The 27,937-nt window shown below is 48.5% G+C and overlaps 1 protein-coding gene and 1 long non-coding RNA gene across 3 annotated transcripts in view; both read right to left on the reverse strand.

Annotated features, from left to right (window-relative positions):
* LOC117673332 (hexokinase-2-like) overlaps nt 1-14,806 on the reverse strand; it is a 29,982-nt gene extending 15,176 nt beyond the window's left edge. The window contains exons 1-4 of one of the 2 annotated variants that reach the window (XM_034430647.3): nt 14,790-14,806; nt 2,434-2,596; nt 1,491-1,639; nt 522-641 (exon numbers count right to left, since the gene is read on the reverse strand). In XM_034430647.3, coding sequence (XP_034286538.2) covers nt 522-641; nt 1,491-1,639; nt 2,434-2,521 — 357 coding nt within the window. In that variant the 5' untranslated portion in view covers nt 2,522-2,596; nt 14,790-14,806. Of the gene's footprint in view, nt 1-521; nt 642-1,490; nt 1,640-2,433; nt 2,597-9,905; nt 10,383-14,789 lie in introns of those variants that run through there. The other variant, XM_034430646.3, reaches the window with a different exon arrangement.
* Nucleotides 14,807-20,406: 5,600 nt separating this feature from the next.
* Nucleotides 20,407-25,908, reverse strand: LOC117673334 (uncharacterized). Its single transcript, XR_004593483.3, has 3 exons — nt 25,823-25,908; nt 23,306-23,562; nt 20,407-22,443 (listed from the first exon to the last, which is right to left on the reverse strand). It is a non-coding gene; the product is annotated as an uncharacterized LOC117673334 (long non-coding RNA).
* Nucleotides 25,909-27,937: the final 2,029 nt, after the last annotated feature.

Below are 27,937 nucleotides of genomic sequence, written 5' to 3' on the forward strand. Positions count from 1 at the left end.
TCCCGGGAGCCCTTGGACCCTTTCCAGCACTCCTCCATGATGCTGTTTCAGCTTTGTGCTCCACCTGTTGGGGCCACAATGGCCTGAGGGAACTGCCGTCTGATCAGCCTGGCATATTGCGTGGTTCCCAGAGATCCCTGGCACCCAGCGGGGGAAGACGAGACTGATCCGGGAGCTCCAGTGAGGGGCCGTGCCCACCTCAGTCCCAACCAGCCATAAGGACTCCACCCCTTCATCTCACCCACTTCTGCCCCCACCCAACTTTGCCTCCGATGTAAAAGGTGCTCCAGCGTAACTGATTTTACCCGCCAGGCAGATGCTCTGAATGTGGTCATCTTAAAAGGAGGAAGCCCAACTGTAATGTCAGGACCAGTTATGGATGGATGAAGCCCCTCTCATTCACAGGCTGGGCACGAGAGGACCCGGCAGGAAACGAGGCTACCAGAGGATCTCTGGGCCAGAGCTGGATGCCTGTGGGGGAAGGTCTAACACAGCGTCTCAGGGGCACAAATCTCACTTACCTCGTCCAGTTTGGTCTGGTGGCAGGGAAAGGAGAAGGTAAAGCCCAGGGGCAGCTTCCTGTCCTTTATTTGCAGCTGCTCCATGAAGTTAGCCAAACAGTCAGCAATGTAGTCAAAGAGCTGAAAAGGTAGAAATACATCTTTAGGAAATCCAATCACCAAAAGGTTTGGGTTTGCCAAAGCCTTTACTCTTATCTATGTAGAGCTAAGGCATCGCAACCACATCAAAATCAAAATGCAAGCAACGTTTATGTGCTACCCCCAATACCAGAGACTTGAACTGTATCCTAAAAAACCTACAACTAGAAGATAATATTTGTAGCTCAGGGTTGAAATAAGGGATCCTTGGTGCTCTCCGAACTTGGCTATTTTCTTGCAGACATTTCATTACCAAACTAGGTAACATCAACAGTGCTACAAGGGAGTAGGGCTTGCTCTAACCTATCCCCTTCTGGCACTGATGATATTACTCAATTTGGTAATGAAACTGTTTTAAGGCCAATCTCTGGATTCACACCAACCCAGTTACCTGATGTGCAACCAAAGGAAACACACCAGCTTCTTCTCCATTAAACAAAGTTCACATTTCCAATCAGGCTTTCTAAGGTCTTGATTTAGAAATCATTCCACTGAATATTATTTGGCTTTCCAGTTTTGATCTGTACCACTCTGTAAGTGTCATTGTATTGTTTAAATTTTCTATGGCCTTCAATACTCTGTAAAGTTCTACAACGCAAGTTAAATAAATAAAAGTGGAACTACTTGTTTTGAGATGGGGAAATTTACAGATACTCAAAGGAAACAAGAATCACTTTATGGCACTGTGAGTTGCCATAAAGAGCATATTCATTACATTTTCCGTAGAATCCAGAGGTTCTTTGCCCTGGCAGCACATCAGCTGGACTAGGAGGTAGAGAGGACGTAGAGAGTGCTAAAATCAGAGAGTCAGAGAAAAACTACCACACTCACCTGCGTCCCACTGCCTCTCATCAGTTCTTCCGGAATATCATAGATCTGATTTTCCATCTCAACTTTCTTGCTGCCATTATCTGCCACTTTGACTCTTAGCACCCGGAAGTTTGTGCCACCAAGATCCAATGCTAAGAAGTCACCTTCCTCTGTTGGAGGATGAGTGGGGTGGGGGTGGGGGTGGGGGTGGGAGAGAGAGAGAGATGGAGCCTATTTCATTCGTGTATGCATGCAGGATTCAAAACACCAAAGAGCTCTTTGCTTGACAATCTTCAGGGGAACCTGCAACTAACATCTCGGCCTGCAGCTCACCACCATGAAGAGGAATCTCTGGGAGGCTCAGCTTTTTCCAGGCTGAGGAATACACTGGCTGAGCTATGGGCACCTGGGCACACTGGCAACAGAGGAGCAGGATCTTGCACAGGGGAGATGCCCAGGGTATCATTCTCGGTGCTTCTCTGCTCAACACATACTTTCTGGCATGTGGCCAAGCATGGCCCTCAGCAGAAAAAATAATATACCTCACCTAGGTATATAAGGCTACACTTGCTCCCATGTTCTTAAAGGTGGTTGAAAAAGTATACCTTGTAAGTAAGCAGGTTATTTTTAAAACTCATATAACGTATGTTGTAATGGGAAAAACAAAAAATACACGGCCAATAAACCATACAGAGTAAAGTCTCCCGAATGGCTTTCAAATTGGTGAAAACTACTCCAGAAACATACTACAGCATAAGCTGCAGAATTCAGAAAACACCATCTCCATCTTTGGAGGCCCATTTGTATAGGAAAGATCCAAAAGTTTAAGAAATGTTCCTTAAAAGGTTTGAAAGAGTCAAATCCCTGCTAGACATTTAACATGCTCTAAAAAACATTTGATACAAGGAAGAATTGAACTTCTACGATCAAGAGAGCTCCTATTGCAGGGGAGACAAGACTTTACCTGTTCCATCAGGAATGGACCTCACAAAGGTTGGCAGCATTTTCACAGAGGCTGTAGGGTTGGTGTCCGCCCCCAGGCCCTTCTCCATTTCCTTCCGGAACCGTTCTGAGATGTCACGGAGGGTGTCATCTGAAAGCCGTAGGTGATAAAGGTACTTGTCAACCTGGCAACAGGAGAAAGATGGGTCAGGCCACTTTCAAAAGCATCAGGAACTACAAGAGCTAATATGTACGGCCATCCCAACCCAACAGCATCTTGGAATCTCAATCGGTCCTCACTGTGCGGGAAAAGGGTGAACTGCGAAGTTTAATCCTAAACAGGCTAACAAATTGCCCACTGCACCAACGTGGGAAAACGGATCGTGGAATTTTAAGATATGCCTTGGCACACTTGGGAATGTTCAAAAGAAACACAGAACAGTGATCGGAGTTTATTTCATACAGAACTAGAAAGGCTTATAAAATAAAACCCATAGAAATGATAAAACTATCAACTTTTTTAAAAAGTCCAGAAGAAATTGAGATAAATGTCCAAAGCTGTGGCTGAAGTGAATTATTAAATAATAGCGCCCTCTCCACCCTGAACACCCAGGGTCGCATCCTGCACCTGTGATCAACTGGCAGCAGATCAGCTTTGCCCGACTGGTCCTGCTGGCTGGAGGGAAGGCTCAGAATCCAGCCTGTTCAGGAAGGCTGCTTGCAAAGACTGGCCAGCAACCACCCAACGCAGCTTTTCCAAAGGCAGAGCAAGGCAGGATAGGGCAGGCAGGAGTCCCGCAGCCGCAGGCCCAGGGGGGGCTTTCCATTTTCTGTGTCACAGCTCAGGTAGCCTCATTAAAGGACAGAGAGCATCATCTGGGAACTGCTCATTTAATTACTCAGCTTTTACTCAGTTAAAATGCAGTTGAAGAGAAGGGCAGATTTCTGAAGGGACTCCCATCTCCTCCACTGCAGACCCTTCATCTCCTGATAGGGAAACCGCAGAAATTGCTGCTGGTTCCAGAATTAAGTTCATTAATCACTTGGCAAATGTTTCCTAAAGTTTATGCCACTCCACGCTACACAAGCAGGATTTCAAAGATGATACAGTGGCTGAAGCTGAACAGAGCAACTTCTGCTTTTCAGAATCTTATGGCAACAGGCTGCAAGAGGAACCAGGTTTGCTAAAAGTTTGCAACACAGAAACACCAAAATGCATTTATTTCCCAGTTACAAAAACAGTACTTAAAAAGCTTGCATTTGAAAGAATCTGGGAACAAACTAGAAGGCACATCAGTTGCACACAGCCGCCATTCCTGTCCACCAAGAGGGATTTTTGATTAATGCGACAACTTTCCCACCCAGCTACCAGCAGCCAGGGCACACAGGTGAGCCACCCTGGCTCTGGCTGCTCCTGTAAACAGAGGCAGGGCTGAGAAACTGCAGAGGAGGAGCAAGGAGGCCCGGCCCCCTCTTATCCAGGAAGGAAATGGGGCAGCCTTGAGGGGGGGAGCAACGGCAGCCCCATTTTGGCCAGGGTGGGGCATCTGAGGCCAGCTCTGCCAGGGCCAAGAGCAGGGCTGCCTTTCAGGAAATCAGGTCCTTCGTCCCTCCAGCTCAGAGAACCCAGCACTGACTGGCAGCCACCTGACCTGGGCAGGAATGGGGCAGCGGGGAGCCCACGAGCCGGACTGCCTGCCAGGTGTCAGCTCCAGGCCAGAGCCAACAATCCCTGGGCACAGACCCCCAACTTCTCCAAAACACCCAGGCAGCTTCTGACTAGCTTCCGGTTCCCATGGGTTAGAATTAAAAGACTAACATTATAATTTAACAGGGGGAAGGGGGAAGATTGCAGAAAGTGCCAGGGAAGTTTGCTTTCATAATCAGCTAAAAATAGGAAGCTGGCAATTTTTTAATATTCCCAAGGGGGGGGGGAATGAGGGGTTAGTTCTTTGATTTTTCCAGCAATTGATTTAACTCAGTGCTGGACAGAGAAATTCTCATTGATTTTTTTTTTTTACCAGTTATCTTTCACTTCATTTTGACGTTTATTTCGAAGGGGAAGTGTGGTGCTTTCACTTGGTTGCATGTTGGCAGTGCCTTTCATTGCGTTCATCGTCCCTTTGGAGATCTGTAGCCACCTGGTCTTCCCACACCTTCCTTAACTCCCAGGAGACGTTTTTAAGAAATTCCTCCCTTGCGGCTTTGTTATTTAGCCTCCTGCCTTTCTCAAACTCCTGAACATGGATTTCTCCTTCTACAGAAATTGGATGAAGTGATGTTCCCAATTTCTGGGTTTCAGAGAATTCCAGACTGCTTTTCTGGCAGTTCTACTATGGTTTAAATTTAATGGCTTAACTTAACCATGTTGCCCGATGGCAATTTTGTGAATCTTCCGTTGTCCAAGTAAAGCAGTTGCCTTGATGGATTTGCATTATGCTTCAAGACATAACTGTAGTTTGCCGTCCCTGTTTCTAGCCAGAGTGCAACCTCTTTGCTTCCTCCTGTGTTGCAGCCCAATTGTTTCCGATCTCTGCAGTGCAACAGGAAGCGCGGAGAGCTTTTGAATTCTTTCCTTTCAACAAACAGAGACTGAAGCTTATTTGCTTTCCCAACCAGGTGGCCACCAGGACAAAGGAGAGGGTGTGTCTGAATCCACATTTCTTTTCAAAGGGAGTGAGGCTCCCTCCCACCCCTAGAGCCCTAGAGCAGTCTGGTTTAGGCTGGCCAGGCTCATGAAGTGCACTGAGCACAGGGGGGAGAGTCCATCGCCTGTCCTTGATCTCCAAAGGCCCATTTATCAGGAAAGTTAACCTGGGAATCAGCCCCTTCCGTGTCTGCATCCAGGGACCCTAGATGTCAATGAGAAGCACCAGCCCCAACGGCTTCTGTCAGCCAAAGGAGCTTTGCTTGGGGAGCCCCCGGCCATCCGCACGCCCTCCCCACTCTGCCCAGGGCCAGAGCCCACCATTCCAGCCGGAGGCTCCAGATCCAACCCCTTCGTGAACCAAGGCCAAGCGCAGCAGAGCCAGCAGCACAGCCTGCCAAGCCACGGAGTCACTGGGTGGCTTTCTGACAGAGGGACGTGTGAACGAGGCTCACAAGGGCTTGTTCAACAAACCAAAGTTGAAAAAAACCTGGCTTACTCTCATGCGCATATCAGATCAGTATTCGGCAGCTCCTGCATACTTGATTTCCCAACCTCATGTAACCTTATGTGAAAATAAATAAGTTCTCAAAATTCTGACCCCCTTCACACCAGGCTGCCTGCCCGCAGCCCTCCGTCAAGAAGAGTTTGGACAAGGAATGCTTTCCGGAATCTACTTGGTGGGGGAATCTGTTCCTGAGGCAGCCACCAGCCTTTCCTGCACTGCTCTCCTTCAGCCTCCCGCTCTCATTCCCGGAGCTGCTCTGGTCTCAGGAGAGAGAGCCACGCTCAGCGCCAGAACCAGAGGTCAACCGTCCTCCAGCCCACATCTGGGCAGCCATTTATTAAGTCAGGGCCTACCATTAACCACCATGTGCTAAGGCAAGAGAAGAAACAGCTGAAAGCAGAATGCCTTCACATTTCCCTGAAGGGAGCTCCTTCGGTTTTACTCTGCCTGTGACGTCAAAAGATTAACTTTCCTTCTTGACAGATTTCTCGCTCAGCGCCCAGTGAGTCAGCTTCCTGCTTAGCTGGTTCTTCCTTGGCTCATCTCCACCCTCATTCTACACATCGCCTGTGCTTTACTAAGCTGCTGGATGGGAGACACACGTAGAAAGCGATTACTAACTTAAGGCGCTTCTGTCCAAGCTGTCCAGAGACACCAGGCTGTGGGCAAGAAGGGCAAATGGTGGAGAACTCGGAAGGAAGCTCCTCTCCTAGCCGGACAGCCTTTCAAACCAGAAGGACCGCAATCCCCCACCTTCCTTTTCAGCACAACAATTCTCGGGGGGGGGAGGAGCTTGCCCCCTCCAGCACAATCACGGCAAGAGACCCAGAGGGAAAACAGTAACAAAGGCCAATAGCAGCTAATTGGTTTCTCTATCAAGAGAACAACAAATAGATGCAATTTGGATGCAGAAGATGAGAAGGTGACCAAGTCAAAGTTCTTTTGGAGGCTGTTTTGGCTAAGGAAGGTGTGGTGACTGGGGACACCGGCACTGATTTCTGGGCTCTTCCCAAAGCAGCAGGTTGCCTTGAGGTCAGCCCTTCAAGTTAATCCGTGTAAGAAGCCAAAACCATAAAGTAATAGTACTTCTGCATCCAAATTGCATCTATTTGTTGTGTTCAACTGACATATTTTTAGAGAGCAGAAATATGTTAGTCTCATTTTGGTGTTAATTCCTTATTCCTAGAACTCCAGCATACAAATTATATCTTATGATGATGCCTCAGTTATAGCAAGTCTAATTTATCACTCAACAAATGCTAAGAACCGTAACAATGCAATACACCCGGAAAGGTAAAACAGGGTGTGTTGCATTGTTACGGTTCTTAACGGTGACAGTCCAGGCACAACATTTTGGATTCTAATTCAAGGGCACTGGGGGAAATGGACAGATGGGGAAGAGAGGCACAACGAAACTCTTTCCCCTTCTCTCCACCTTCTGGATTTGGGATAACGGGCGTTTCCTTCCAGCCACTGTAACTCTCCCAAGGCAACCGTACAGGCCCACCGGACTGCTTCAGAACTGCAGATGGTCACAATATCAGCAGAAGATCCTTCAGAATCTGAAGTCTGATTTCCAAACTGAACCCAAATAAAGTTGCACAACGTAACAGAGCAAAGGATGCTAAAATTCTGAAGCAATACATCAATGAAAATTAGAATTTTCTTTTCTCAAATATGATATTTTCTGAAGCCTGATGTACAAGAATAACTGGTAGATAAATATTTTCTCCCACTATGCTACAGATTACACAATCTGACAGTTACAATTTACATGTTTGAAGTGACTCGACCTGGGGTGAAATTTTATGGCCCTGCGGATGGCCATGCCTTTTTCAAAGGGCAGATTGCCCGTAGCCCTTCAAAGGAGAACCCCACATACACCCTGGAGGGCAGCGGTTACAGGTTCCGCCTGCCTGCCTGCCTGCCATACGAAGTGTGTGCTGCCCTGAGTCAGGCCACTCTGCAGCAAAATCAAGCAGGGCGTTGCCTGCGCAAAAGGAGACGGCCCCTCCCTCCACCACTTGGGGGGGGCCAGACCAGCGCCTAGGTGTGCACTGCACAGACCCCAAGGGGGAAAGGGGCTTCAGGGCATAGCGTAAACCAGAGGCGTCTCCCCTTGGCCAAGAGCAGCTTGGCACAACTTCTTTTGGAGGTTACTGAGAGATGGTCTCTGCGCATTCCCAATGCCATCTCATCAGCAAGGGAGGCCTGTGCAAAAGAGGGACCAGACCCAGCTGGCCAGCCCAGGTTGGAAAAACTAGTCCATGACATCTGAAGCCCCCCCCCAATCCCTCCGCTGCCCCCACAGCCTCTGCTCTGCCTCACCTCCAAAAGGCGCCCCCCCCATCGCCCACACACAATGCACAAGAAGCAACTGCTTGATTCCTCTGGCTTTGCTGCCCTCCCTCCTTAGCTGGGGCAAAACGTCCACCAATCCTAGAGCTGCAGTAGGAAGAGGGCGGGCCCAGCCCCTCTGGGCCACCTCTGCCTCCCCCCTGTCCCGTTGCCATGCCAGTCCAATTGAGGGGGGAGGGGACATGGCAAATACAGGGGCCCACTTTGGTTTATGATTCCCTTCCCTTCTCTACCTTTCTCCGCATAGCCCCGAACCTGGCTCCTGAGTCCCCAGATAACCTTTGAATCCCATTAACCCCAAGAAAGGAGAAGAGCCTTGCAAGATGCTTTTTGGAGGAAGAATAGGGGAGGTTTTTAAAAGGTTTCCCATTACTGGAACGCTGACTTCCTTCCAGGGAAATGGGGACGAGGGCCAGGAGATGCTACTGCCCCCAGGAGGCCACCTGGGATGAATCCCAATCAGGAGGAAATCTCAGTGAAGGAGTAGAGATGAGAAGAGATTCTGGGAAACCGCAACTGTGACAGAAAGAGTGCCCTGCAGTTTAGTGCAAGGAGGGGTGCGGCACAGAGTTGCCCAACAATGCCCTACTTTTCTTTATTTAGAATATTTCTACGGCCACCCATCTTAAAACCAAACTCCGGGTGGCTTACAACCTATGAATAAAGCAATTCTTACAACAAATAAAACCAGCAATGGAAAAGTTGCCACCACAACCACACTTTCCTGATGCAACCTATAACCTTCTCCACCCCACTCTGACTTTGGGGGAAAGCCAGCTCTTGCTTTCCAGAAGATTAAATTGGGGGGGGAGGGGCTGTAAGGATCCCGAGGGAAAGGATGTCCCATAAAACGGGGGGGGGGGCAGCTATGTGTCACTGGGAGACCAGCACTGAATTCAGGACCTCGTCCAGGGCACTCGAGGCAAACTCCCCCCCCACCCCACCCCCGCCATGCATCTCTGGTCAGAAAATTGCCACCTGAGGTGGCCCCGTTTCCTCTCCATGAAATGGCTCCTATCTGAGAACAGCTGGTTTTGTCACACCTCAAGGAAGTGTTTCTGACCAGGTAGGTTACAAGATCCCTCTGCAATCAAAAGGAACCGCTAACTTGCTGGAGAGGATCCACCCGGTTTGTGCCACAAGACTTCCCTCTTAGCAATAGGCTGGGATCACATGGTCCCCTTAGGTTACCGGCTGTTTTTTTAAAACCCGGGACAAAAATGGAGCTCTGATGGGAAAGGAATGCCTAAGGAAGCTGCCTTGGTCGTTGGCTCTGGGCCAAACCTCCCACCCAGCACAGGGGGCGAGAAAAAGACGAAAGCCAACGCTGTGCCTGGAGAGGGGGGGGGGAGCTCCCCAAGCCAACCTCCCTTCAAAGAGGCCCAGCGGCTTTCCATTTCTGGGAAGGGATCGGCGGGAAAGCCCCCGCCCCTCCTTTTGGCTTGACCAAGCGAGCCCCTCCTGCCTCCCCAACCTCTCCCGGGCCTTGGGGGGGCCTCTGCAGGGGAGCCAGCAACCCTCGCGGGCACCGCCGCCCAGGAGAGCCAACTAAACGAGGGCGGCGGGCGACCCCGCCGGGAATCCCTAGAGCGGGAAGGAAGGCCGGGGTGGTCCTCTCGCGCAAGGGGAAAAGATGCCAGCGGCGCCCGGCCCGCCCGGGGTCGTCCTCGCTGCGGCTCGAGGGCCAGCCGCGGCCGGGAAGCGCCGGCTCCGCGAGAAGCCACCGGCGGCAACGGCTCTGCCCGGCTTCCCATGGGAAGTTTGTCCCCGCCGCTTCTTTAGGCGAGCAGGAAGCGAGCGCCCCGACGGGCGAAGCGGCGGCTTCCCGCGCCGTCTCCACGGCCGCCCGCCACGCTCGCTCTGATGGCCGCCGGCTCTTGCCTGGCCCGGCCTCGCCCCCCGAGCCAGTTCTCAGAGAAGCGGGGCTGCTTCTTCAGCCGCCGCCTCCCCGAGAGGAGTGCCACGTGCTGCCCGGCCTCACCCGCTGCGCCTGGTCGTGGTGGAGCTCGGTGAACAGGTAGGCCAGCAAGTGCGAGGCGATCATGGCGCTGCTGCTGCTGCCGACGACGCCCTAGCGCCACGCGAAGGAGCCCGGGGACGACGGCGGAGCGGAGTCGGGACGGCGCCGGCCGGACAAAGTAACTCGCGAGCCGCGCCGGCTAATCAGGCATCCCGGCCGGCTTCCGCGTGACGCGCCCTGCCCGCCGCCGCCCATTGGCCCAGGCCGGAGGGTGTGTGCGGGAGGGGGGAGGGGCGGCTGTTCCGGGGGCCGAGAGCGAGGCTGACACCCCCCCCCCACCTACCCACCCGGAGGGCGCCTGGCGGCGTGTCTCGCGGCACGTGCGCAGGGACCCGCCCCGGCCGCCCCCTCGCTCAGCCACGGCCCCGCGCATCCCTGCGGGGCGGCGCTCCTCCGCGGCCGGGGCGCTGGCGAGGGCGGCTGCTCCTGCCCGGGCGGCGCCTCCCGGACTTGGTTGCGTGAAAGCGACGGCAGCCCAGGAAGCATCCCCCACTTCCGACCGGCCTCCCCGGCCGCCCCCTCCAGCCCGCGGAGGGCGCCTCTGGGCGCGGGCCGAGAGGAGCCCCTCCGTGGCGCGAGGGGCTCCTCTCGGCCCGCCCGGCAGCTCCGGGGAAGAGCGGCGCAAGGCCGGCGCGGGGAGGCGGCCCCTCGGGAGAGCCTCGTCCGTGGCGGGAGTTTGGCGGGCGAGGGGGAAGGCGTGCCTGGCTGGCGGATGCAGCCTCCCGCCCACGAGCCGAGCCGCTCGGCCTCCCCGCGGGAGCGAAGGCCTTCCTTGCACTTCCTTCTCCCCCCTTTGCCCTCCCAAAGAAGCCCGGGAGGCAGCGGTCGCCGCGAAACTTGAGTTGCTAAGATCTTCCTCCGCAGCAGCCCCTTTGATTCAGGAACCCGCTCCAAACCGCTGAGCAGTTGAAGGTGATGCGGACGTTCACGTTGTAAAAGACGTTATTATATCTCCTGCTAACTGAAGCAATTTTTATAATAATGTCTCTATAAATAATTTTTAAAACTAATTTAGCAAAAAGACAACTGCCCCTAAAACCGTAGGTGGGGATGCATTCAGTTCTATAAATAACAACCGCAGTGCCTGGATTGCAATCCCTGCAGCTTCCTTCTAGCCTAGCAGAGAGAGAGATGGGACCTTGGGGAGAAAAGCTTGGAGTCACATCTATAAATTAACTTCTGCATATTACTAACAGCGGGAACAAAGGTTTAAAGCCTGGTTTATGCTCAAGAACTCAGCAGTTGTCTATATTTGGAGATTTGAGAAAATACTCGGTGGTGGAATATATGAACTCTTCCAAAGACAGATTCAAGCTTGAAAAGGATCTTGACGGACTTGAATGTGCAGAAACGAAGACCACAGGAATGATAGTTCTTCAGCCCTGCACATGTTGTGTCCAGTCCTGGTCGCCACAGTAGAAGGATGCCGAGAGCCTAGAAAGGGGACATGGTTCAATCAAGGGACAGGAAAAACAGACTCTCCTCCCAGTGACCGTCCAAAATGGTAGCACATGCCCCACTGCTCAGGATCCTCGCTCCTTGTTGGATTATACGCATGGATTTAGATGGGTGTCGTGCACTCCAAGGGGATATGGAGAAGCCGGGGGGGGGGGCGAAGGGGGCGGCGGCAGCAGCAGCAGTTCTAGTCCCAGGGAGCCTGCCAGGCAGCCACTACAACTACTGCTCCTTCCTGGCTCCAGCCAACCTTGCTCAACACTTGTCCCTTTACAGCAGCCCTGGGGCTTGCTTAACAACCTCCTGGGACGTTTGGGGCACAGAAGACTTGGCACCTTCCGCAGGGGGGAAAGAGCTGCACAATCACTTTCTTCACAGGAAGTGGAAGCATTGGGTAAAGCCGCTGAGAATTGCAAACTTCCTTTCCAGAGGGGAGAAGAAGAAAGAAGGTCAGGCAGACCAACGTGCTGAAGGAAAAGAAAGTGCTAGAAATCGAGACAGGATTGCACCTTTTCAGTCCAACCAGATGCCATTTAACTCATTTCCCAAGAGGGGGCAGAGTAACAGTTCCCATACTTTACACTCATGTCTGAGAATTATGGGAGTTCACAGATGTGGAAGATGGCAGCGTGTCCATCTGTTATTGCCACCTGGTTGACAACAAGATGCACAGCCAGAATAGCCATTGAAAACCAGGAGCGAGAATGGGTGACATGAATTTAAGTGGAATTAGATATGATTATGTTGCAGGAAAAGTGATTTTTTTCCATAATTTTGAATTGCAAGCCTTTCAGATAATTCAGATAATTTCCCATCATTAATGCCTACCTTTCTAACCTGCATAACTGATGGGAATTGTAGTCCAGTTTGTATGTTTAGTGTTATGAATGGGGGAGGGGAAGGTATGGTTTTCATTTTTATGTATAATCAATGTTTTTGTCTCATGTTGATTTTAACCTGGAAAATTAAATAAAATTTATTTTTTTTTTAAAAAAAGAGTTTGCTCAAATCCACTTGCTACCATTGAGTTGGTCCCATTAACTCTCCTGTCCAAGGAAGATCCAGCTCCAATAAAACATTCCCCTTTAAAACATTTATTTATGTATTTTACCTATCCAGCTTCCAATTAACTCACAAAATCCCATGTTCTATGTTCCATCACACAAGCTGTCCTCAGGCTACATTTTGCAGGCCTGTTTTTGGAGGGGAAAGGGTGTGGATGAGGCCCTACAGTATTTAATATAACATCTGTCATAATCAGTGCTGGATTGTTTTCCACCCGCGCGCACACTGCATATCCCTGATTGCAACATTTCTTCCATTATCACCGAATATCGCAAAACTGGAATTTTTGTTACATAATTTTTCTATGGAAATGTTTCAAGTGAAGAAGAAGTGCCAGGTTGCGCAGTGCAGGGGGAGAAAGTTGAGCCTGCCCTGGCGCCCTCCAGCCAAGCCCAGGGCCACAACCTCAGCTGGAAACCGAAGCCCCTCTGAGGAGAGACTGAGGCTGACACCCACCCAGGAGCTCCAAAGCCGCCTCCCCAGGTGCCCAGCAGCCCCTCTGGGCTGGCTGACCTGAAGATCTGGGCCTCCCCTGCCTTCCACGGGCAATAGAGGGGCTCCCCTGCACTTGTCTTCAGTCAGTCGGTCCTCTAGACCTTTTCAGCTCCCTGCTGGGCAATGAATGAAGCTGCCTTGCAAGTCCTGGATTTTATTCTTTTCATTGCTGGAGTGAAAACATCCCCTTTGCCAAGCTCTGCATTTCTCTCAGAGCCACCAGAAATATTTGAGGTAAAAAATGGCCACCAATTGAACTAGATGTGTTGCTCATCCTGAACTTTTCAGAGTACAGGCACTGCCTACCTCAGGGAGTTAGGAATTGCTTAGCAAGATCAATAGCCTTGATCTGACTGAGATACAGGGAGTCCTTGACATATAACCCTTTGTTTAGTAATCATTCAAAGACCAGTCCTCGCACTTACAACCATTGTAGCCTCCCCACAGTCACATGATTAAAATTCGGACACTTGGCAACCGGCATGCTTTTATGACTGCAGTGTCCGAGGGTGATTGGATGGCCAGATGTGACCTTCCAGCTTCCAATAAGCAAAGTCGATGGGGGGAAGCCTGAGTGGCTTAACTCGGTGATTCACTTAACACCAAGGATCTGCTTAAAAACGTTGGCAAAAGTCATACCATCGGGCCTGCTTTGCTTAGCAACAGAAATTTTGGTCCCAGTTGTCATAACTGAAGACTCCCTAAATATTGATAGAGAGACAGAACCACTTTCATCTAGCGATTAAGAAATCTTAAGCCATCTAAACTCCTGGCTTAAAACCAGGAGACAGTGAGTTCTAGTCCCTTCTTGGGCATGGAAATTGGCTGGGTGACTTTGGGCCAATCACAGTTTCTCAGGCCAACCCACTCCACAGGGATGTTGTGGGAAAAATAGAACAGAACATTAGATCTGTTTGCTGCTTTGAATTATTTGTAAAAATAATAAAGGTGAGATTTTTCAAAAAGTTTAATCTTCATGGCTAACTATTCTTTTATTCAATTTTTTTATTTGAATAAAGACCATCAGGAAGGAAGGGTAGGCTCAATTAAAAGCATAAAAATATCATTTATTACTTTTTTAAAAAATCAAAACCATAATAAAAAATTCTCCACACTTTATATGGATGAGATCCAGGTAGACTCACCTGCCTTAGAACCGGCAATGCAGACCCTGTAGGGGTGAAGCCTTTGCCTTTAGCTGTGACAGCCAAGGGAGCAGCAGTCAAGGAAGAGCCCGCAGGCAGCACTTGGGAGAACTGCCATGAAAGGCTCGGGAAAGAGATTCCGTCCCTACAAAGATCAGAACCATGCAGGTCATGGAATTCTCTAGGGTACCTCATGAAAGCAAAAGTTGGACCCCGAAGAAGTGGGGGGGGGATAATATTGACACTATGTGCCTTGCACTATGCACTATGTCCCTTCTGAGAATGCTGTGAAGGGCCAAGAAAGCCAGCCAAGGACCCATCGACCCAGAGTTTTCACTCGAGGCCCCAGTGGCCCAGCTACATTACCCTACTTGGTGTGAAGACCGAGCTCTCCAGAGAAGGCTCTGGGAAAGAGAAGAAGAGGACAACCAGCAGCAAGGTGGAGGCACTGTGGTGATGGGGGCTCCCTTGGAAGACCCAGAAGGGCCATTTAGGGGTCATTGTTGTAAAGAAAACCTTTCTATGTGGTTGCTAAGAGTCAACACCAACTTGACAGCAGGTCATTGTAATTGTGACAATGACAGCAGTCATTGTAAGCAAGATGTTAAAGTTGAAGCCTAGCTGATTGTGGGGAAAAACAGGAACGATCTCTCCTCTTCTTAAAACCCCAAATATAAAAACCTACCTGATTAAAGATTATCTGCTCCTTGGCCTCTTCCCTGCCCTCCATCCTGTCCAATTTCTTGGCAGCAACCGCAGGTGATCTGGAGCTGCTCTGGAGTCAGGCAGCTCAGGAGGACATGAGCCTCGGAGGGTGGCTCTAGGAGCATTTATTGGGCAGCTGGCAGCGGTTGGCTGAGGTCACCGGCTGGGCGAGGCTGAGCGCGTTGCACAGCAGAGAGGATTGTATGCATTGAATCCGATCTCCGGGCAAAGAGGGGAGGCTGTGCCCGGTCGCTGCGAAAGGACTTTGGACGCCACATCTCAGCTGTGGCTCTTCCTCTTGGGCAGCCACCGCCGGGCCCACACGCTGGCTGTGGGAAACGACAACTGAAGCATCCTCAGGACAACACAACCTAGGAACTGAAGGGACTTTGTTTTTAAAAAAGGAAGCTGATTTTCTGTTTTTTTTATTATTACTGCCGGTTCTATGATGGATTGTGTTTGAGTGGTTTTAGTGAAAGAGCAGCATGTCATCGTCAGAACGCTAAGGAAGGTTGTGGTTGTTGCTAACTTTGGGCCACCTGCCAAGGAGAGCCCCTGCGCGAAACCTTGGAGCCGCCCCAGATTCTTTCATCCTCGGTTTTTCCTTTCCTTCCGCTGACAGCAAATGGGGCGAACCCATTCTTCGTCCCAGCCCTCTGCTGTTTTTGAGGCAGCCCTGGTTCTAAGCGTGGATCCCTGAGGAAGGGCAGCATCTGGGCCACCTGAGCTCCTCCGGGTTAATAAGTCTTAAAGGAAGTCAGGACTTAATACTTAAGCCTCAATAAGACTTAAAGAGAATAAAACATGGTCCTGCCTAACCAGAGCAAATCTCCGTCTTTCTCAGCATTTTGTTTCCACTCTGGCCAGTTCTGGGGAGCTTCCGAGCAGCCATGCAGGTGTTGTCGCCAGCATATGGCATTCAGAGGTAGACTGCCTCTGTGCATGGAAGATCTATAGGCATAGTTTCAGTTTACACAGGCTGCCTGCAGGTTGCCCACTGGCAGCAGGGGGGCACGTCTCTCTGGATGCACCCACACCCCACATCAGTCTCACTCCATGTACACCTACTGTTTATGTATTATGTATTTCTAAGAGGAGGAAAATGTTTGGAAAACCGACAGATGGATTTTGGCACAGAATTAGCTTGCAAGCCAACCTTTTCAGTTGAAACAGAACAAACCACATTAACAGGTGATGTGCGAACAGTGACCCAACCTTAGTTTATGAAACGCCCTTGTCCTGGGCCTCGATTCCTCTCCTTTTGAAGGAGACCCAGGGGCCGTGCTGGGAATGGCTCCAGAAGCCCTTGAAGCTTCCATGGATAGCCGGATTCTCTGGGAGGGGACACCCCAAAGCAAGCCTCCTTCGCTTGCCTCATGGAGCCCCTTTGGATCTCTGGCTAAAGGCTTCCAGCAGGGAAGGGTGGCTGCACCAGGTCCTGCTCAGAATCCGGGCCTGCTTAGCAGCGGAGCACCAGCAAGCACAACCCAAGATTATGAGCATAAGACATTTCTGGGACAATGGTGACTAGAAGCTGTTTCATCCTATTTGCCAGGAGTCCAAGTGTCATTTTAGACTTTAAAAAAGAGAATGCTAATCCGTTAAGGATGAAGTGCAGGGATACTGATTCCTGAGAGTTTTCTCTGCACAATGCCTATTTTTTCCAGTTCGCACAGAAAGCTTGGTGCCGGGGGGCCTCAGCCAGGGGACCCTTTGCCGTACTTTGATCGGCCCATCTGGCTTCTCCTGAACCCAGAGCAAGGACCAGGGGAGGGGTGCGTGATGCCTTTGCTGCCCACTCTGCTCTCGGCTCCTGGCCTGGTGAGACAGGAGCGCCTGCCCTGTGCCGAATTCTCTCCTGCAGCAGAACCACCTGGACACCTTTTGGCTGGCCGTTGTTTCATGCAACCACCGAGAAGAAGCAGGGAAGGGGGAGGAGGGAAGATCGCTGGCTGAGTCAGTGCCCCCATGGTGCCCCATCCGGTCTCTCGGAGGAGGAGGAGGAGGGACGTGACCTGAAGCACACCTGTCTGGCAGAGCCTCCCTTGGCCTCCAGGAAATGAGCAGGGGAAAGGAAAGCGGTTTAAAGCAGAGCCGAGATGCTGCGCCCTTAATTCCATCCTAGTGAGATTAGTTGGTGGGGCAGAAGAGTGCGGGAAGGAAGGAAGGAAGGAAGACGCTATCCTGACATGACCTCCCTGAACGCAGGTGGGGCCAGGCAGGGACTCTGTGACGCCATGAGACTAGAGAATCCCACCTTCTCCAAGGACCCAATTTGGTGCTCCAAAGCCGTGCAAGCGTAGGAGAGCTGCTCCATCGGCTGGAACATCTCCTGCCCCCGACATGGTTTCCCTTGACTGAGAAGCAGGAAGAGCCAACCGACTTTCCAAATAACACCCCCAACGAAAGAAAACTCCAAGGCTTCCTCAAAGTTCCATTTTATTAGAGATGTCCTATTGGCACATCTGGGAAAACCCGAATCTGAGAGCTTCCAGGTTTTCCCCATCCGAAGGAAAGCCCAACACCCGCATGTCCATCACAAGGCCCAACCAAAGCACCGTCCCAACTGAAGATGCCTCCCAGGTCCACCCCTCCAGGTGCAGGGCAAGATGTCCTTGACTTTCCGAGAAAGGAATGTTATTATGACTAGATATCACCCTTGCTCCATACAATCCCCCCTCCCACCAGTTTCCCACGGAAGTAGCAAATGTGGCAGGCCTGAAGATCCAACAGAAAAGATGGCTTCCAGGCCTGACAGCCCCCCCCCCCCCATCAGAAGATTGTGTCTTGCAACCTGCCTGACACGGGCACTGCCAGAGCAGCAGCAATCCTGCTTTTCATGGCTGCTGGGAATCACAGTAGCCACAACGGGAGGGGGGAGGGCACCAAACCACACAGAATTGGGTGCCTTGCACTGAAGAGGAAAGACAGAATCACCAGGGGAAGCATTTTATAAGCATGCATGAAAATCATTTATTTTGGGATCCAAACACTTCTCAAGCTTTCTAAAGAAGCAGCAGGCAAACCCCCCATCACTGCTGTTTTTAATATTGTAGTACTGGCAGATCCGGCTTCATTTTGCTTTTAGCGGTTTCCCTTTTGACCCTGTCATACTTGAGCCTCACATCCTGGATGAAAAGTTCCTGGAAGCCTACCTGATAGCCTTATCAAGGAACTCAAACCAGGGCCGCAGTTGAGTCAGGCTTAACTTCCCTTTCCTGTTGCTGATGAATGACTGGTAGCTAGAAAGTTTTGCATGCTTAAGGGTGAGGAATGCAATAGTTGAGTTGAGATTCAGCATTTGGCTGGCCAATTCAGACTTTGACCAAGAATATTATGACTATTTCTACTACTAGAATTCTCTTCCTCCCAGAGCTGTGTGTGTGTTTAATATGATTCAAGTGTAGCAAGCAAAACCCATTTCAAAAGGATCGCTGAGAGAGAGAGAGAGAGAGAGAGAAACCCACAGAGAGGGCCGGGGATCCCAAAGCAGAGACAAGGGAATTTGTGGGGGTGGGCTGCGAAGGGCTGTGTTCACCCAGGGCCCACAATGCCCCATGAGGAAAATGCCCTCCCTGCATCCACCTCCCCCCCACAACCCCATCAAAACAGCTGCCTGTGCTGAGGGAGGAAACCAGAAGGCTCAGCTCCCCTTTCTCCCTGTCCCGTGGGCTGAGAGGAGGACCCTTGTCAGCTGCACTCAGCTTCCCAATCAGGACCTTCAGCAAGGGACCACAGCACACCCAGAATCAGCCCAATACGAGATTTTCATCTTTGTGTTTACAGGTGGTTTTTGTTGTTTTATTTTGGTGAACTGCCCAGAGTGGTGGTCTAAAATAGGCTCTCAAAAGAACCTTTTAAATGTAAATAAAATGACCTATGTGAAATGGGGTTGGTGTACACAAAATAGCCTCCCTGCATTTATGTGGGCCTTTCTGCATGCAAGCAGCCCACCCCCCAGCCTCGCTCCCTCCTTGGGCTGGTCAAAAGGGGCAGTGAGGGAGTGCCTGGCTGCCCAGGGACGTCTTCTGAAGCAGAGGTGAATCCAGCAGAAAAGGTGCCCACACACCACCTCCCAAAGCAGGCTGCAGGGACGGCTTGTTCACCCAGCTCGAGTCCCATGACAGCAAATGCTCGCCGGTGGGTGCTGAAGTCCGGCAGACAGCCCACCTGGCAGTCCTTGTGCCAGCAGAGTCAGAAAATGGCTGAGGACCAGGGTGTGGGAAACGCCTATTGATCTATTAGAATCAATAAGGCCTAAGTGGAAAAAGCAGGCCCCAGAATAAAGAGACATGAACCAAAGTTTTAGTTAGAAAGATTTCAAAGTGTATCAGAACTATTTGTAAACCTGTTGAGCTGTTGCTGTGAAATGTGATTTTGCAAAGTACGTAGTTTTGAGATATACAGTATTTGGAATCAGAACGTTGAAACAGAGAAATAGGGAACTGAAAGTAGCCGATGGACAGAGGTTTGAGATGTACACAGGTATATGTGGAGACTGTCTGTCAGTAAAGAAGTAACAAGGAAGTAAGTTGTGAAATGCGTGCAGAAAAGTATAAAAAGAAGGTCTTGGGATGAGTTCAGGGCCACTGGCCATAGCTACTCCTTGCTGGACTCAGCTATCGTCTCTGGACCTCATTGCAATGGGTTATTGATGTAAGTAATGTTATGGTGGCTGTTCCTGTTCCAAATTGCTCGTGAAATAAACCTCTGAATCGTAAAGTAAGAATTGTTTATTGTATTGCTGTCTCCTGTTTCTTTTATTGGAATCTTTTTATGACAGAAATGGTGCCGTGACTCAGATACGATGGTCACTGGAAGAGACCTGCTGTCCAGCTAGGATCCCTGACCGTTCCTTGCGTTGGAGCTTCAGGTCACCAGCCCACTCTTATACGAACTGTCTACTTTGGATCAGAGGTGAGCCATTTGGTCCTTCGGTGGACTACAGTTAGGGAGAGAGGGTGTGTGAGTTAGATAGAGAGGGTGGGACCTGTCCCCAAATTTGGCCAGAAGGGAAGGGTCACAACCGGACTTGCTTTGTGGACAGGCCTGGGTCTTTCCTGACATATTTTGCTGGCAAAACAGGCAGGGCTGGTCCCGTGGCTGGGACTCGGCGGAATAGCCTCCCCTGGGAGCTGATCACTTCCTTGTATTGGGTGAGGGTTGCGCCCTCAGTCACAGGGTTGTGTCCTTGTGTATTATGTGGTCTCATTTTGGCAATAGTGCTTGCTTTCACAACGCCCTACAGGAAAAGAAGTTTTGTAAGAAGAAGAAAAGAAGAAGTAGTAGTGAGTTTTCAACCAGCTGGTTATGCTGGTGTTTGAGGAAGCTGTTTTTATGCTGTTATTTTTGACCAGTTGGATGTGCTGGTTTTTGTGATTACAGTTGTATTATTGTTATTGATCTCATTGTTGTGTGATTGTCATCCTGTGTGTGATGGATGCAACACTGGATGGGATGTAGTGGTAGTAGATTTCCAGTAGATATCTATGTTCTGACTGCACATGTTGGTGTAACTATTGCTATTAGTTACACCAACTGCATATGCCTTCAATTATTCAGTGCCCTCCCCCCACTTTCTGCTTCAATGCTTTCTATTTTTGTTCTGTGTGTGTGTTAGTTCTGTTCCTGTTACTTGTGGACACCACCTTCCCCGTAGAGAAGGGTCAGCTACCTTGTGTGCTGGGCTGGCGGTGTGTCTTTTATTGTTGCTGTTTGACAGGGAATGGGCCTTTTCTGTACATAAGGACTGTCTTGTGATTGTTGACAGGGCTCACTATCTCTGCGACCCCTTGGTGGTCATTCTCCAGTACCTAACGAGAGCACACTGTTAGGAAGGTGCCTGCTTGTATTGGTGCTCATGACCGCCTGGGAAAAGAAAAGGGAAAAAAGTAATGAAAGTAATAAAAAAAATTCCCCTTCCACAACTTTAATTGTTTGAGTGATTGAGACGTACTGAAAGGATGAAGCAATTGGTTTGTAGCAGGCTTGACTGGCTGTGGGATGTTAATGTAACCACAAGCGTCTGACGGGTTGCGAGGCATCTTCACACCAGAGCAAGAAGCTCGTGCCGATGAGTCCAACGCAAGCCTGCCAGGACTTGCGTTGAGAAATCCACAACTGGCTGGCTAAAGGGAGCAGCATTAAACAGCTGCCGCTGCATAGTGTTAAGAGCACTGACCAAAAGGAATCCATCTTCAGGCCGTGGGATGCAACATGTTACTAATGACCCAAATAAGAGGCTGCTCGCCAAATTTGCAGGCAACACAAAATTAGGAGATCCGGCCAGCACCGATGATGACAGAATGAGATTGTAGTCTAATTTAGACTACAGATTGAGAAGATCAAGACTTGCTTCAACACATGTAAGGAATTACATTTTGGGACACGCAAACAATATGGGGGATTTGTGGCCTGAAAGCACAACCGCAGAGAAAGACTTGGGTGTGGACTCCGACAACCAGCTGAACGTGGCTCGGTAGCAGGAGACAGCGCTAGAAGGGCGGATGCAGTTTTGGGCTGTGTTAGAAGAATCACTAGCAAAAAATGCCCCAAGTCCTCCTTCCTTTCCCCTCCCCTCTGCACTGGGGAGACCCTGCATGATTTGGGCAGCACATTTCCAGAAGGATTCTGGCAGCCTTGAAGGGGTTTAGAAAAGGCGAGGAAGGTGAAACAGGACCTGCCCTTTCAGGATGGTGCTCAATCTAGAGAAAAGAGGATAGAGGGGAGCCCGGATACCAGGGTTCAGGCACTTCCAGGAAAGCTACCACGAAAATGGTAAGAATTATTTTCCAGGCCCACAGATACCAGCACCAGAAGTAACAGGTATAAGATTTCATTCAAATGCTGTATAGGGAAAACTTCCTGATGGAAAAGTCTGATCACCAGTAGAAAGGCCTCCCTTGGAAGTTGTGCATTCTCCATCCCTGGAGGTATTGGGCCGCTACATCTTGACAATGCTACAAATCCGCACACTATACATGATCCCTCTGGTGCCTTCCAGCTCCACAGTCCTAGGATTCACTGAAGCCCATAATTGGTTCCAGCATTCCTTTTGAAAGCTCCCAAGCCCTCTTCTTTCTTGTTTTATTTTATTTAAAGTCAGCAGATCTTTTATATGCAGAAAATCTGCCAACCGCAGAACCCAGAAATCAAGCTTATGATCACATGCCTACTCTCAGGTTTAAATTCTGTGTTACTTCCGCCACTTTTTCCACGTCCACGTTCTTTTCCCAGCCTTGAGAGTCAGAGATATCTGCTCAATGAGCGTGCAACAGATTTGTCTGGACTAAGCACAGACAGTTCTTCCATTAGCAACTTCAGCCGTTATCGCTCTTTTGCAGAAACAAAATGGAAAGTCTTGAAACGTCTAAAATATAGAATTATTTTGGTCATCAGGTTTCCTCCACTGTGCCATGCAGAGATCCAGATTCAAATATCTGAAACTGTTGGGAAGGGCTTCCATACCCAGGACTTCCAATTCCACTAACTTAAATCGGTTACTCCACGTGCTGTTCTTTGGAACAAGAAAGGAGAGATGATGGCTTTCATTTTTTGTGTCAGATATTTGAGGATCATCTTATCCCTGCTTCTCTTCCCAGAACTTTAAACTGTTTCCACTTTGATGTCAGATCCTGAAGAAAAGATGACAAGATATCGGGTGGATGATGACGTCGTTGATGCTATTCCTTTCTTGTTCATTTGCACTCTCAGACTAGAGAACTATAAGCATTATTTTTTACCTGGGACTCCTGCCCAAAGTGGGCCTAGAATTCGCCCTCTTCTCCCAGTTTCTAGCCCGACAGCTTAACCCTGGCACCAACTTTGCTCTCCTTCCATCTCTTAACTATAAACAAATCCATAAATCATCATGACTATAAGAAATGTAAGAACATTATCCAAGTCATTCTCTTTATTTGTTTTTAAATCCCTTTTAATTATGTAAACAATTATTTTATAATATTAAAGAGTCTGGAGGTTAAGACCTACAATGACTGGATAAGGGAACTAGGTAAGTGTAATCTAATGAAGAGAAGGATTACGGGTAATATATGGTGGGACTCCCACTTCTCCCTCACCCCTCCTTCCCCAACCCTAGAAATAGCCTGAAGTTAGGAAGAAAAGAAATTTGCCCAAAAGCTCCGCTTCGGCCCTGGGAAAGAGCCTCAAGCAAGCCGCCTGAGTGAGACTAAGATCCACGAATGAAAACAATGTTTCATTCATAAATCTGGACCTTCCCCATTCACTAGGAAAGCACAGCAGCACCAACAATCTCCAAACAGGCAACACAACGGAAACAAGCTGAAAAGGATTAAATCAAACTGATAGGATTAGATGAAGGAAACGAATACCGAGGATTAACATTTCCCCCGCCTTGGGGCCAGTCACAACCTTGAGTGGGCAACAAAACAACATTAATTAAATAATAAAAGACACACACATCCAAACTCAAAAATTGCGAAACACCAAAAATGTATAAAAACCCATCAAACTCACCAAACCGACTGGTCAGCTGTCCCAGAACTGATTGCTGTAGCCGCTTCTGGCCTTTCTTTTCAGGCAGCCGGCTTCTTTCTTCCTTTGGTGGCACTCCCGTTTCTCCCGGATGGAGACTCGAGCCGACCCTTCCCACAAATATGATAGCAGTCTTCCGGTAACCGAGTGGCTGTCACAGAGGACGGGGGATCGACTTTGTTCTTCAAAGCACAGGACAAGAAGTAACCCGGTGGACACTCATTAAACAGAGATCCAACCTGGAACCGAGGAGAAATTTCCTGATATTGAGAACAATTACTCAGTGGAACAGAAGTTGCCCCCAGAGGTTGCAGGTGCTGCAGCACTGAAGGTTTTCAAGAGGAGATTATACAACCATTTGTCCAGAATGGTATAAGGTCTCCTCCTCAAGCAGGGACTTTCAAGGTCTCTCCCAACCCTATGATTCCAAGTTTTAAAACCTGGTCCTCTTCCATAGTCTCTCCACAGGTGCATATGTATCTACTGACGCTATTAATGTTAATTAAGTGTTATTAATGTTAATTAATATTTTCACAAATATCCTTCAATATGTTCAATGTTAGAATATTTTGGTTCTTTTTGTATTTGGGCTCTTCTCCTTTAATTGTAAACTTTAGTTCCCTCTAGTGTCCAATTTTTAAAATCTTTTTTTTTTTAAATCAAAACAAAATCATTTTCCCAGAGGAAAATTCATTATGATTAATTCCCAAAACGTATTTCCCATTTATCTGGACCTTTAGTCCATTTTTAACTTTCTAAAATCAAAGTTTTAATCACCTTTTTGCTGTTTATTTAAAAAAATTTAAGTTCTTAAACTTGTAGATAAAATTTATTTCACTAAGAATTGAAGGAAATTCACCAGGTGATATCAAACACGCTGATCCAAAGGATTCTGAAAGTTGAAAAGCAGTTGAACAAGGGACTTCCAGAAGTGATTAGGAAAGCAAGCATTTGAACCTTCAAAGGTTTGAGCTACTCCCTCTGGAGACTGGCTCTTTTGAGAGGAGCAGCTGAAGACTTGGGAAAGGAATTATAAAGAGCTGGTCTATTAATCTCACCCCAGTCATCAGCTCCGCTTTTCATGAAGTCATCTTCAGATGGCTGTTTCTTCCTCCCAAGCCCAAAACCCAACCCTTCTTGAACATAGTTAAAATAAGCAAAGTTTAATGTGGCAAGTCATGGAGGATTGCTAAGAGCAGCAGTGGCCATTAGCCGTCATTGCAGAAAGAAGACACCAGTTCTTATTTCTGCTTTCCCCACTTCAGTGCTCGGCAGATGTGCTGGAGTGCAGTTTTTGGGCAAACTGGCTATGAAAACCATGGATCGGTGCTCCCGACCCATCCCTGAGACCGGCTAGGGAGGGAGGAACTCATACCTCTTGAAGGAAAGCTCTCCCTGCAGGCCTCCAAGGCCTTCTTAGCCTTTCTTAGGCTTTCCTTGGTTTAATTAACACAAAGTAACCACAAAGGAGAAAAGATAGTTACCTACAAAACAATGGCTGAATTATGCCCCCTCCCCTCCTTTGTCAGATGCTCAGGAGAAAAAAGGCTCCTTCGTTTTTAGGTAAGGAAATCTCAAAGGAGGCAGCCAGGGGATCCCTTGAACTCCTGGCACTCTGGAGAAAATGAGATGGCTTTGCCCAATAAAACTGACCAAACAGCATGATTTAAATAATACTTTCAGGCATTCTGGCAGCCAACACAGCAAACATGCTCCTTTTTCCCCCAGGATAAGGAGATAGAAAGGGAACTCATCCGATTTGCTGAAAACACCAAGTTAGTTAGGAGGAAGAGCAGTGGTGGAATTCAATTAATTTAACAACCGGTTCTCTGCCCTAATGATTTCTTCCAACAACCACTTTGCCAAACTGCTCAGAAAATTAACAACCGGTTCTCCCGAAGTGATGCGAACTGGCTGAATCCCACCACTGAGGAAGAGCCAACACTTTAGAAAATAGACTCAAATTCAGAAGGATCTTGACAGAACATTGGGCCCTATCCAACAAAATGAAATTCAGAGGGGAGAAAAGCAAGGTCCTGTATTTGGGCAAAACCCCCGAAACGCACAGGTATAGAATAGGACATAGGTGGTACCTGGCTCAACAGCAGCGAGAGGGATCTAGGAGTCCTAGTGGACAACCACAAATGGTTGCAGGACAGAGTGTGTCTAGTCTAATGAACGGGAGGACTAGAGGTGACACGATTCCAATCTTCCAATATTTGAGAGGGTGTCACTGATATTCCTGGTGAGGCCTGCTGACTCTTCCTGCAACTGAACCACAAAAGCAAAGTGCAGCCTATTAACCACGCTGAGAGGCCTTCCTTCTGACTTTCTGGAGTGCAAAATAAAGACCCGAGTCACTTGGGTTACAGCTGTGCCCTGAGGAAGCAGGAACCCTTTCTGTCATGGTAAATGTCTAACAGTACCACCTCCCTGGCCACCCGGTCCTGCAAGGGTTAACTGACCACATATCCCATAACCCCTGTAGCCACTCCTTACCTCCTAGCCCCTCCTCCTGGGTATAATAGCTCCAACCAGGAGGTACTCCGGTTGATCCAGATGTATACCTGAAAGAGAGAGGTACAAGGTCAGTGACCTCCAGTACCACTAGACCTAGGATCCACCTAGGTCTGCAATAAAGATAAAGATTAAAAGATTGGAATTTGTCTTTGAGTTATTGGGCTAGATCCAACTTTCCACACTTTCAGCCTTTGCTCTTCCTCCAGGTCTTATCTGCATATCTGATAAAGCCTGCTGGCATTTCATGGCAATCTTTAGCACTCCTCACAGAGGTTGCAGGTTCATCAGCAGGAAGGAGAGATCAGATTCTTGTTACTATTGTTTCCTGCTTCAGCTGTCCCCATTTGGAAACTTTGGCATGTTTGAGACCACTAACCTCATCACTCTGCAAACTCAGTGGTGACCTCAACAGCAGTAACTGTGAGAGGGATCCAGGGGTCTGGTGAACCGCCACTTAAATATGAGGCAGCCACCCAAAAAAGCCAATGCAATTCTGGGGTGCATCAACAGAGGGATACTAATAAGATCACATGACGTGATAATACCACTTTATACCACACTAATAAGGCCACACTTGGAATCCTGTGTCCAGTTCTGGTCAACTTATTTGGTTGTACCATATCACACAACTTAAAATGGACACCCAACATCAAAAACATCATCAAAAAAGCACAACAAAGAGCGTTCTTTCTGTGCTAACTCAGAAAGCTCAAACTGCCCAAGGAGCTGCTGATCCAGTTCTACAGAGGAACTATTGAGTCTGTTATCTGCACCTCCATAACTGTCTGGTTTGGCTCTGCAACCCAACAAGACAGACACAGACTTCAGAGGATCATTAGAACTGCAGAAAAAACAATGGCTACCAACCTGCCTTCCATTGAGGACGTGTATACTGCACGAGTCAAAAAGAGGGCTTTGAAAATATTTACAGACCCCTTGCATCCTGGTCATAAATTGTATCAACTCCTACCCTCAAAACGATGCTATAGAGCACTGCACACCAGAACAACTAGACACAAGGACAGGTTTTTTCCCAAACGCCATCACTCTGCTAAACAAATAATTCCCTTAACATGGTCAAACTATTCACTAAGTCTGCACTACTATTAATCTTCTCATTGTTCCTATCACCCATCTCCTCCCACTTATGACTGTATGACTGTAACCTTGTTGCTGATATCCTTAAGATTTATATTGACTGTTTCCCTATGACTATCATTAAGTGATAGATCACCTTATGATTCTTGATGAATGTATCTTTTCTTTTATGTATACTGAGAGCATATCCCCCGGAGATTCGCATGATCCCCAACCTACGTATCTTTCGCCGTGCCCTTAAGACTCTATTGTTTCAACAGGCTGGGCTGGCTTAGAAAATGAATTTTAATTGGGTGTTTGTAGTTTTTTAATATAAGGGCCAAATTTTTAATATATTTTAAACTGTTTTTAAATTTTATGGGTATATGTTGTTTTAGTATGACTGTACACCGCTCTGAGTCCTTTGGGAGAAGGGCGGTATAAAAATTTAAATAAATAAATAAATAAAATATGCATCAAGACAAATTCCTAGTGTGTCCAATCACACTTGGCCAATAAAGAATTTTTTTTTAATTTGATTTATATGCCGCCCCTTACAATGAGTTAAGCAATAGCCTTCATACTTTTGTATATTTATACAAAGTCAACTTATTGCCCCCACAAACTGGTTTCTATTCTATTCTATTCTATTCTATTCTATTCTATTCTATTCTATTCTATTCTATTCTATTCAGGTCAAAAAGAGGCCCCCAAGCTCTTGAGAGCTGGGCAATGCTGAATGGGGGTTCTGGGGGCCCTTCTGAAATCTCTCTTCAATGTTCGGCTTCTCCATATAACAGGAAATATAACTGTCAACTAAAAAGGTAAAGGTAAAGGTTCCCCTCGCACATATATGCTAATTATTCCCAATTCTAGGCGGTGGTGCTCATCTCCATTTCAAAGCCAAAGAGCCAGCGCTGTCCGAAGACCATGGTCATATGGCTGGCATGACTCAACACTAAAGGCACAGAGAATGCTTCCCACCAAGGTGGTCCCTATTTTTCTACTTGCATTTTT

The sequence above is a fragment of the Pantherophis guttatus genome, chromosome 9, assembly GCF_059756535.1.
Source record: "Pantherophis guttatus breed Tessera chromosome 9, ASM5975653v1, whole genome shotgun sequence".
NCBI classification, from domain to species: Eukaryota; Metazoa; Chordata; class Lepidosauria; order Squamata; family Colubridae; genus Pantherophis; species Pantherophis guttatus.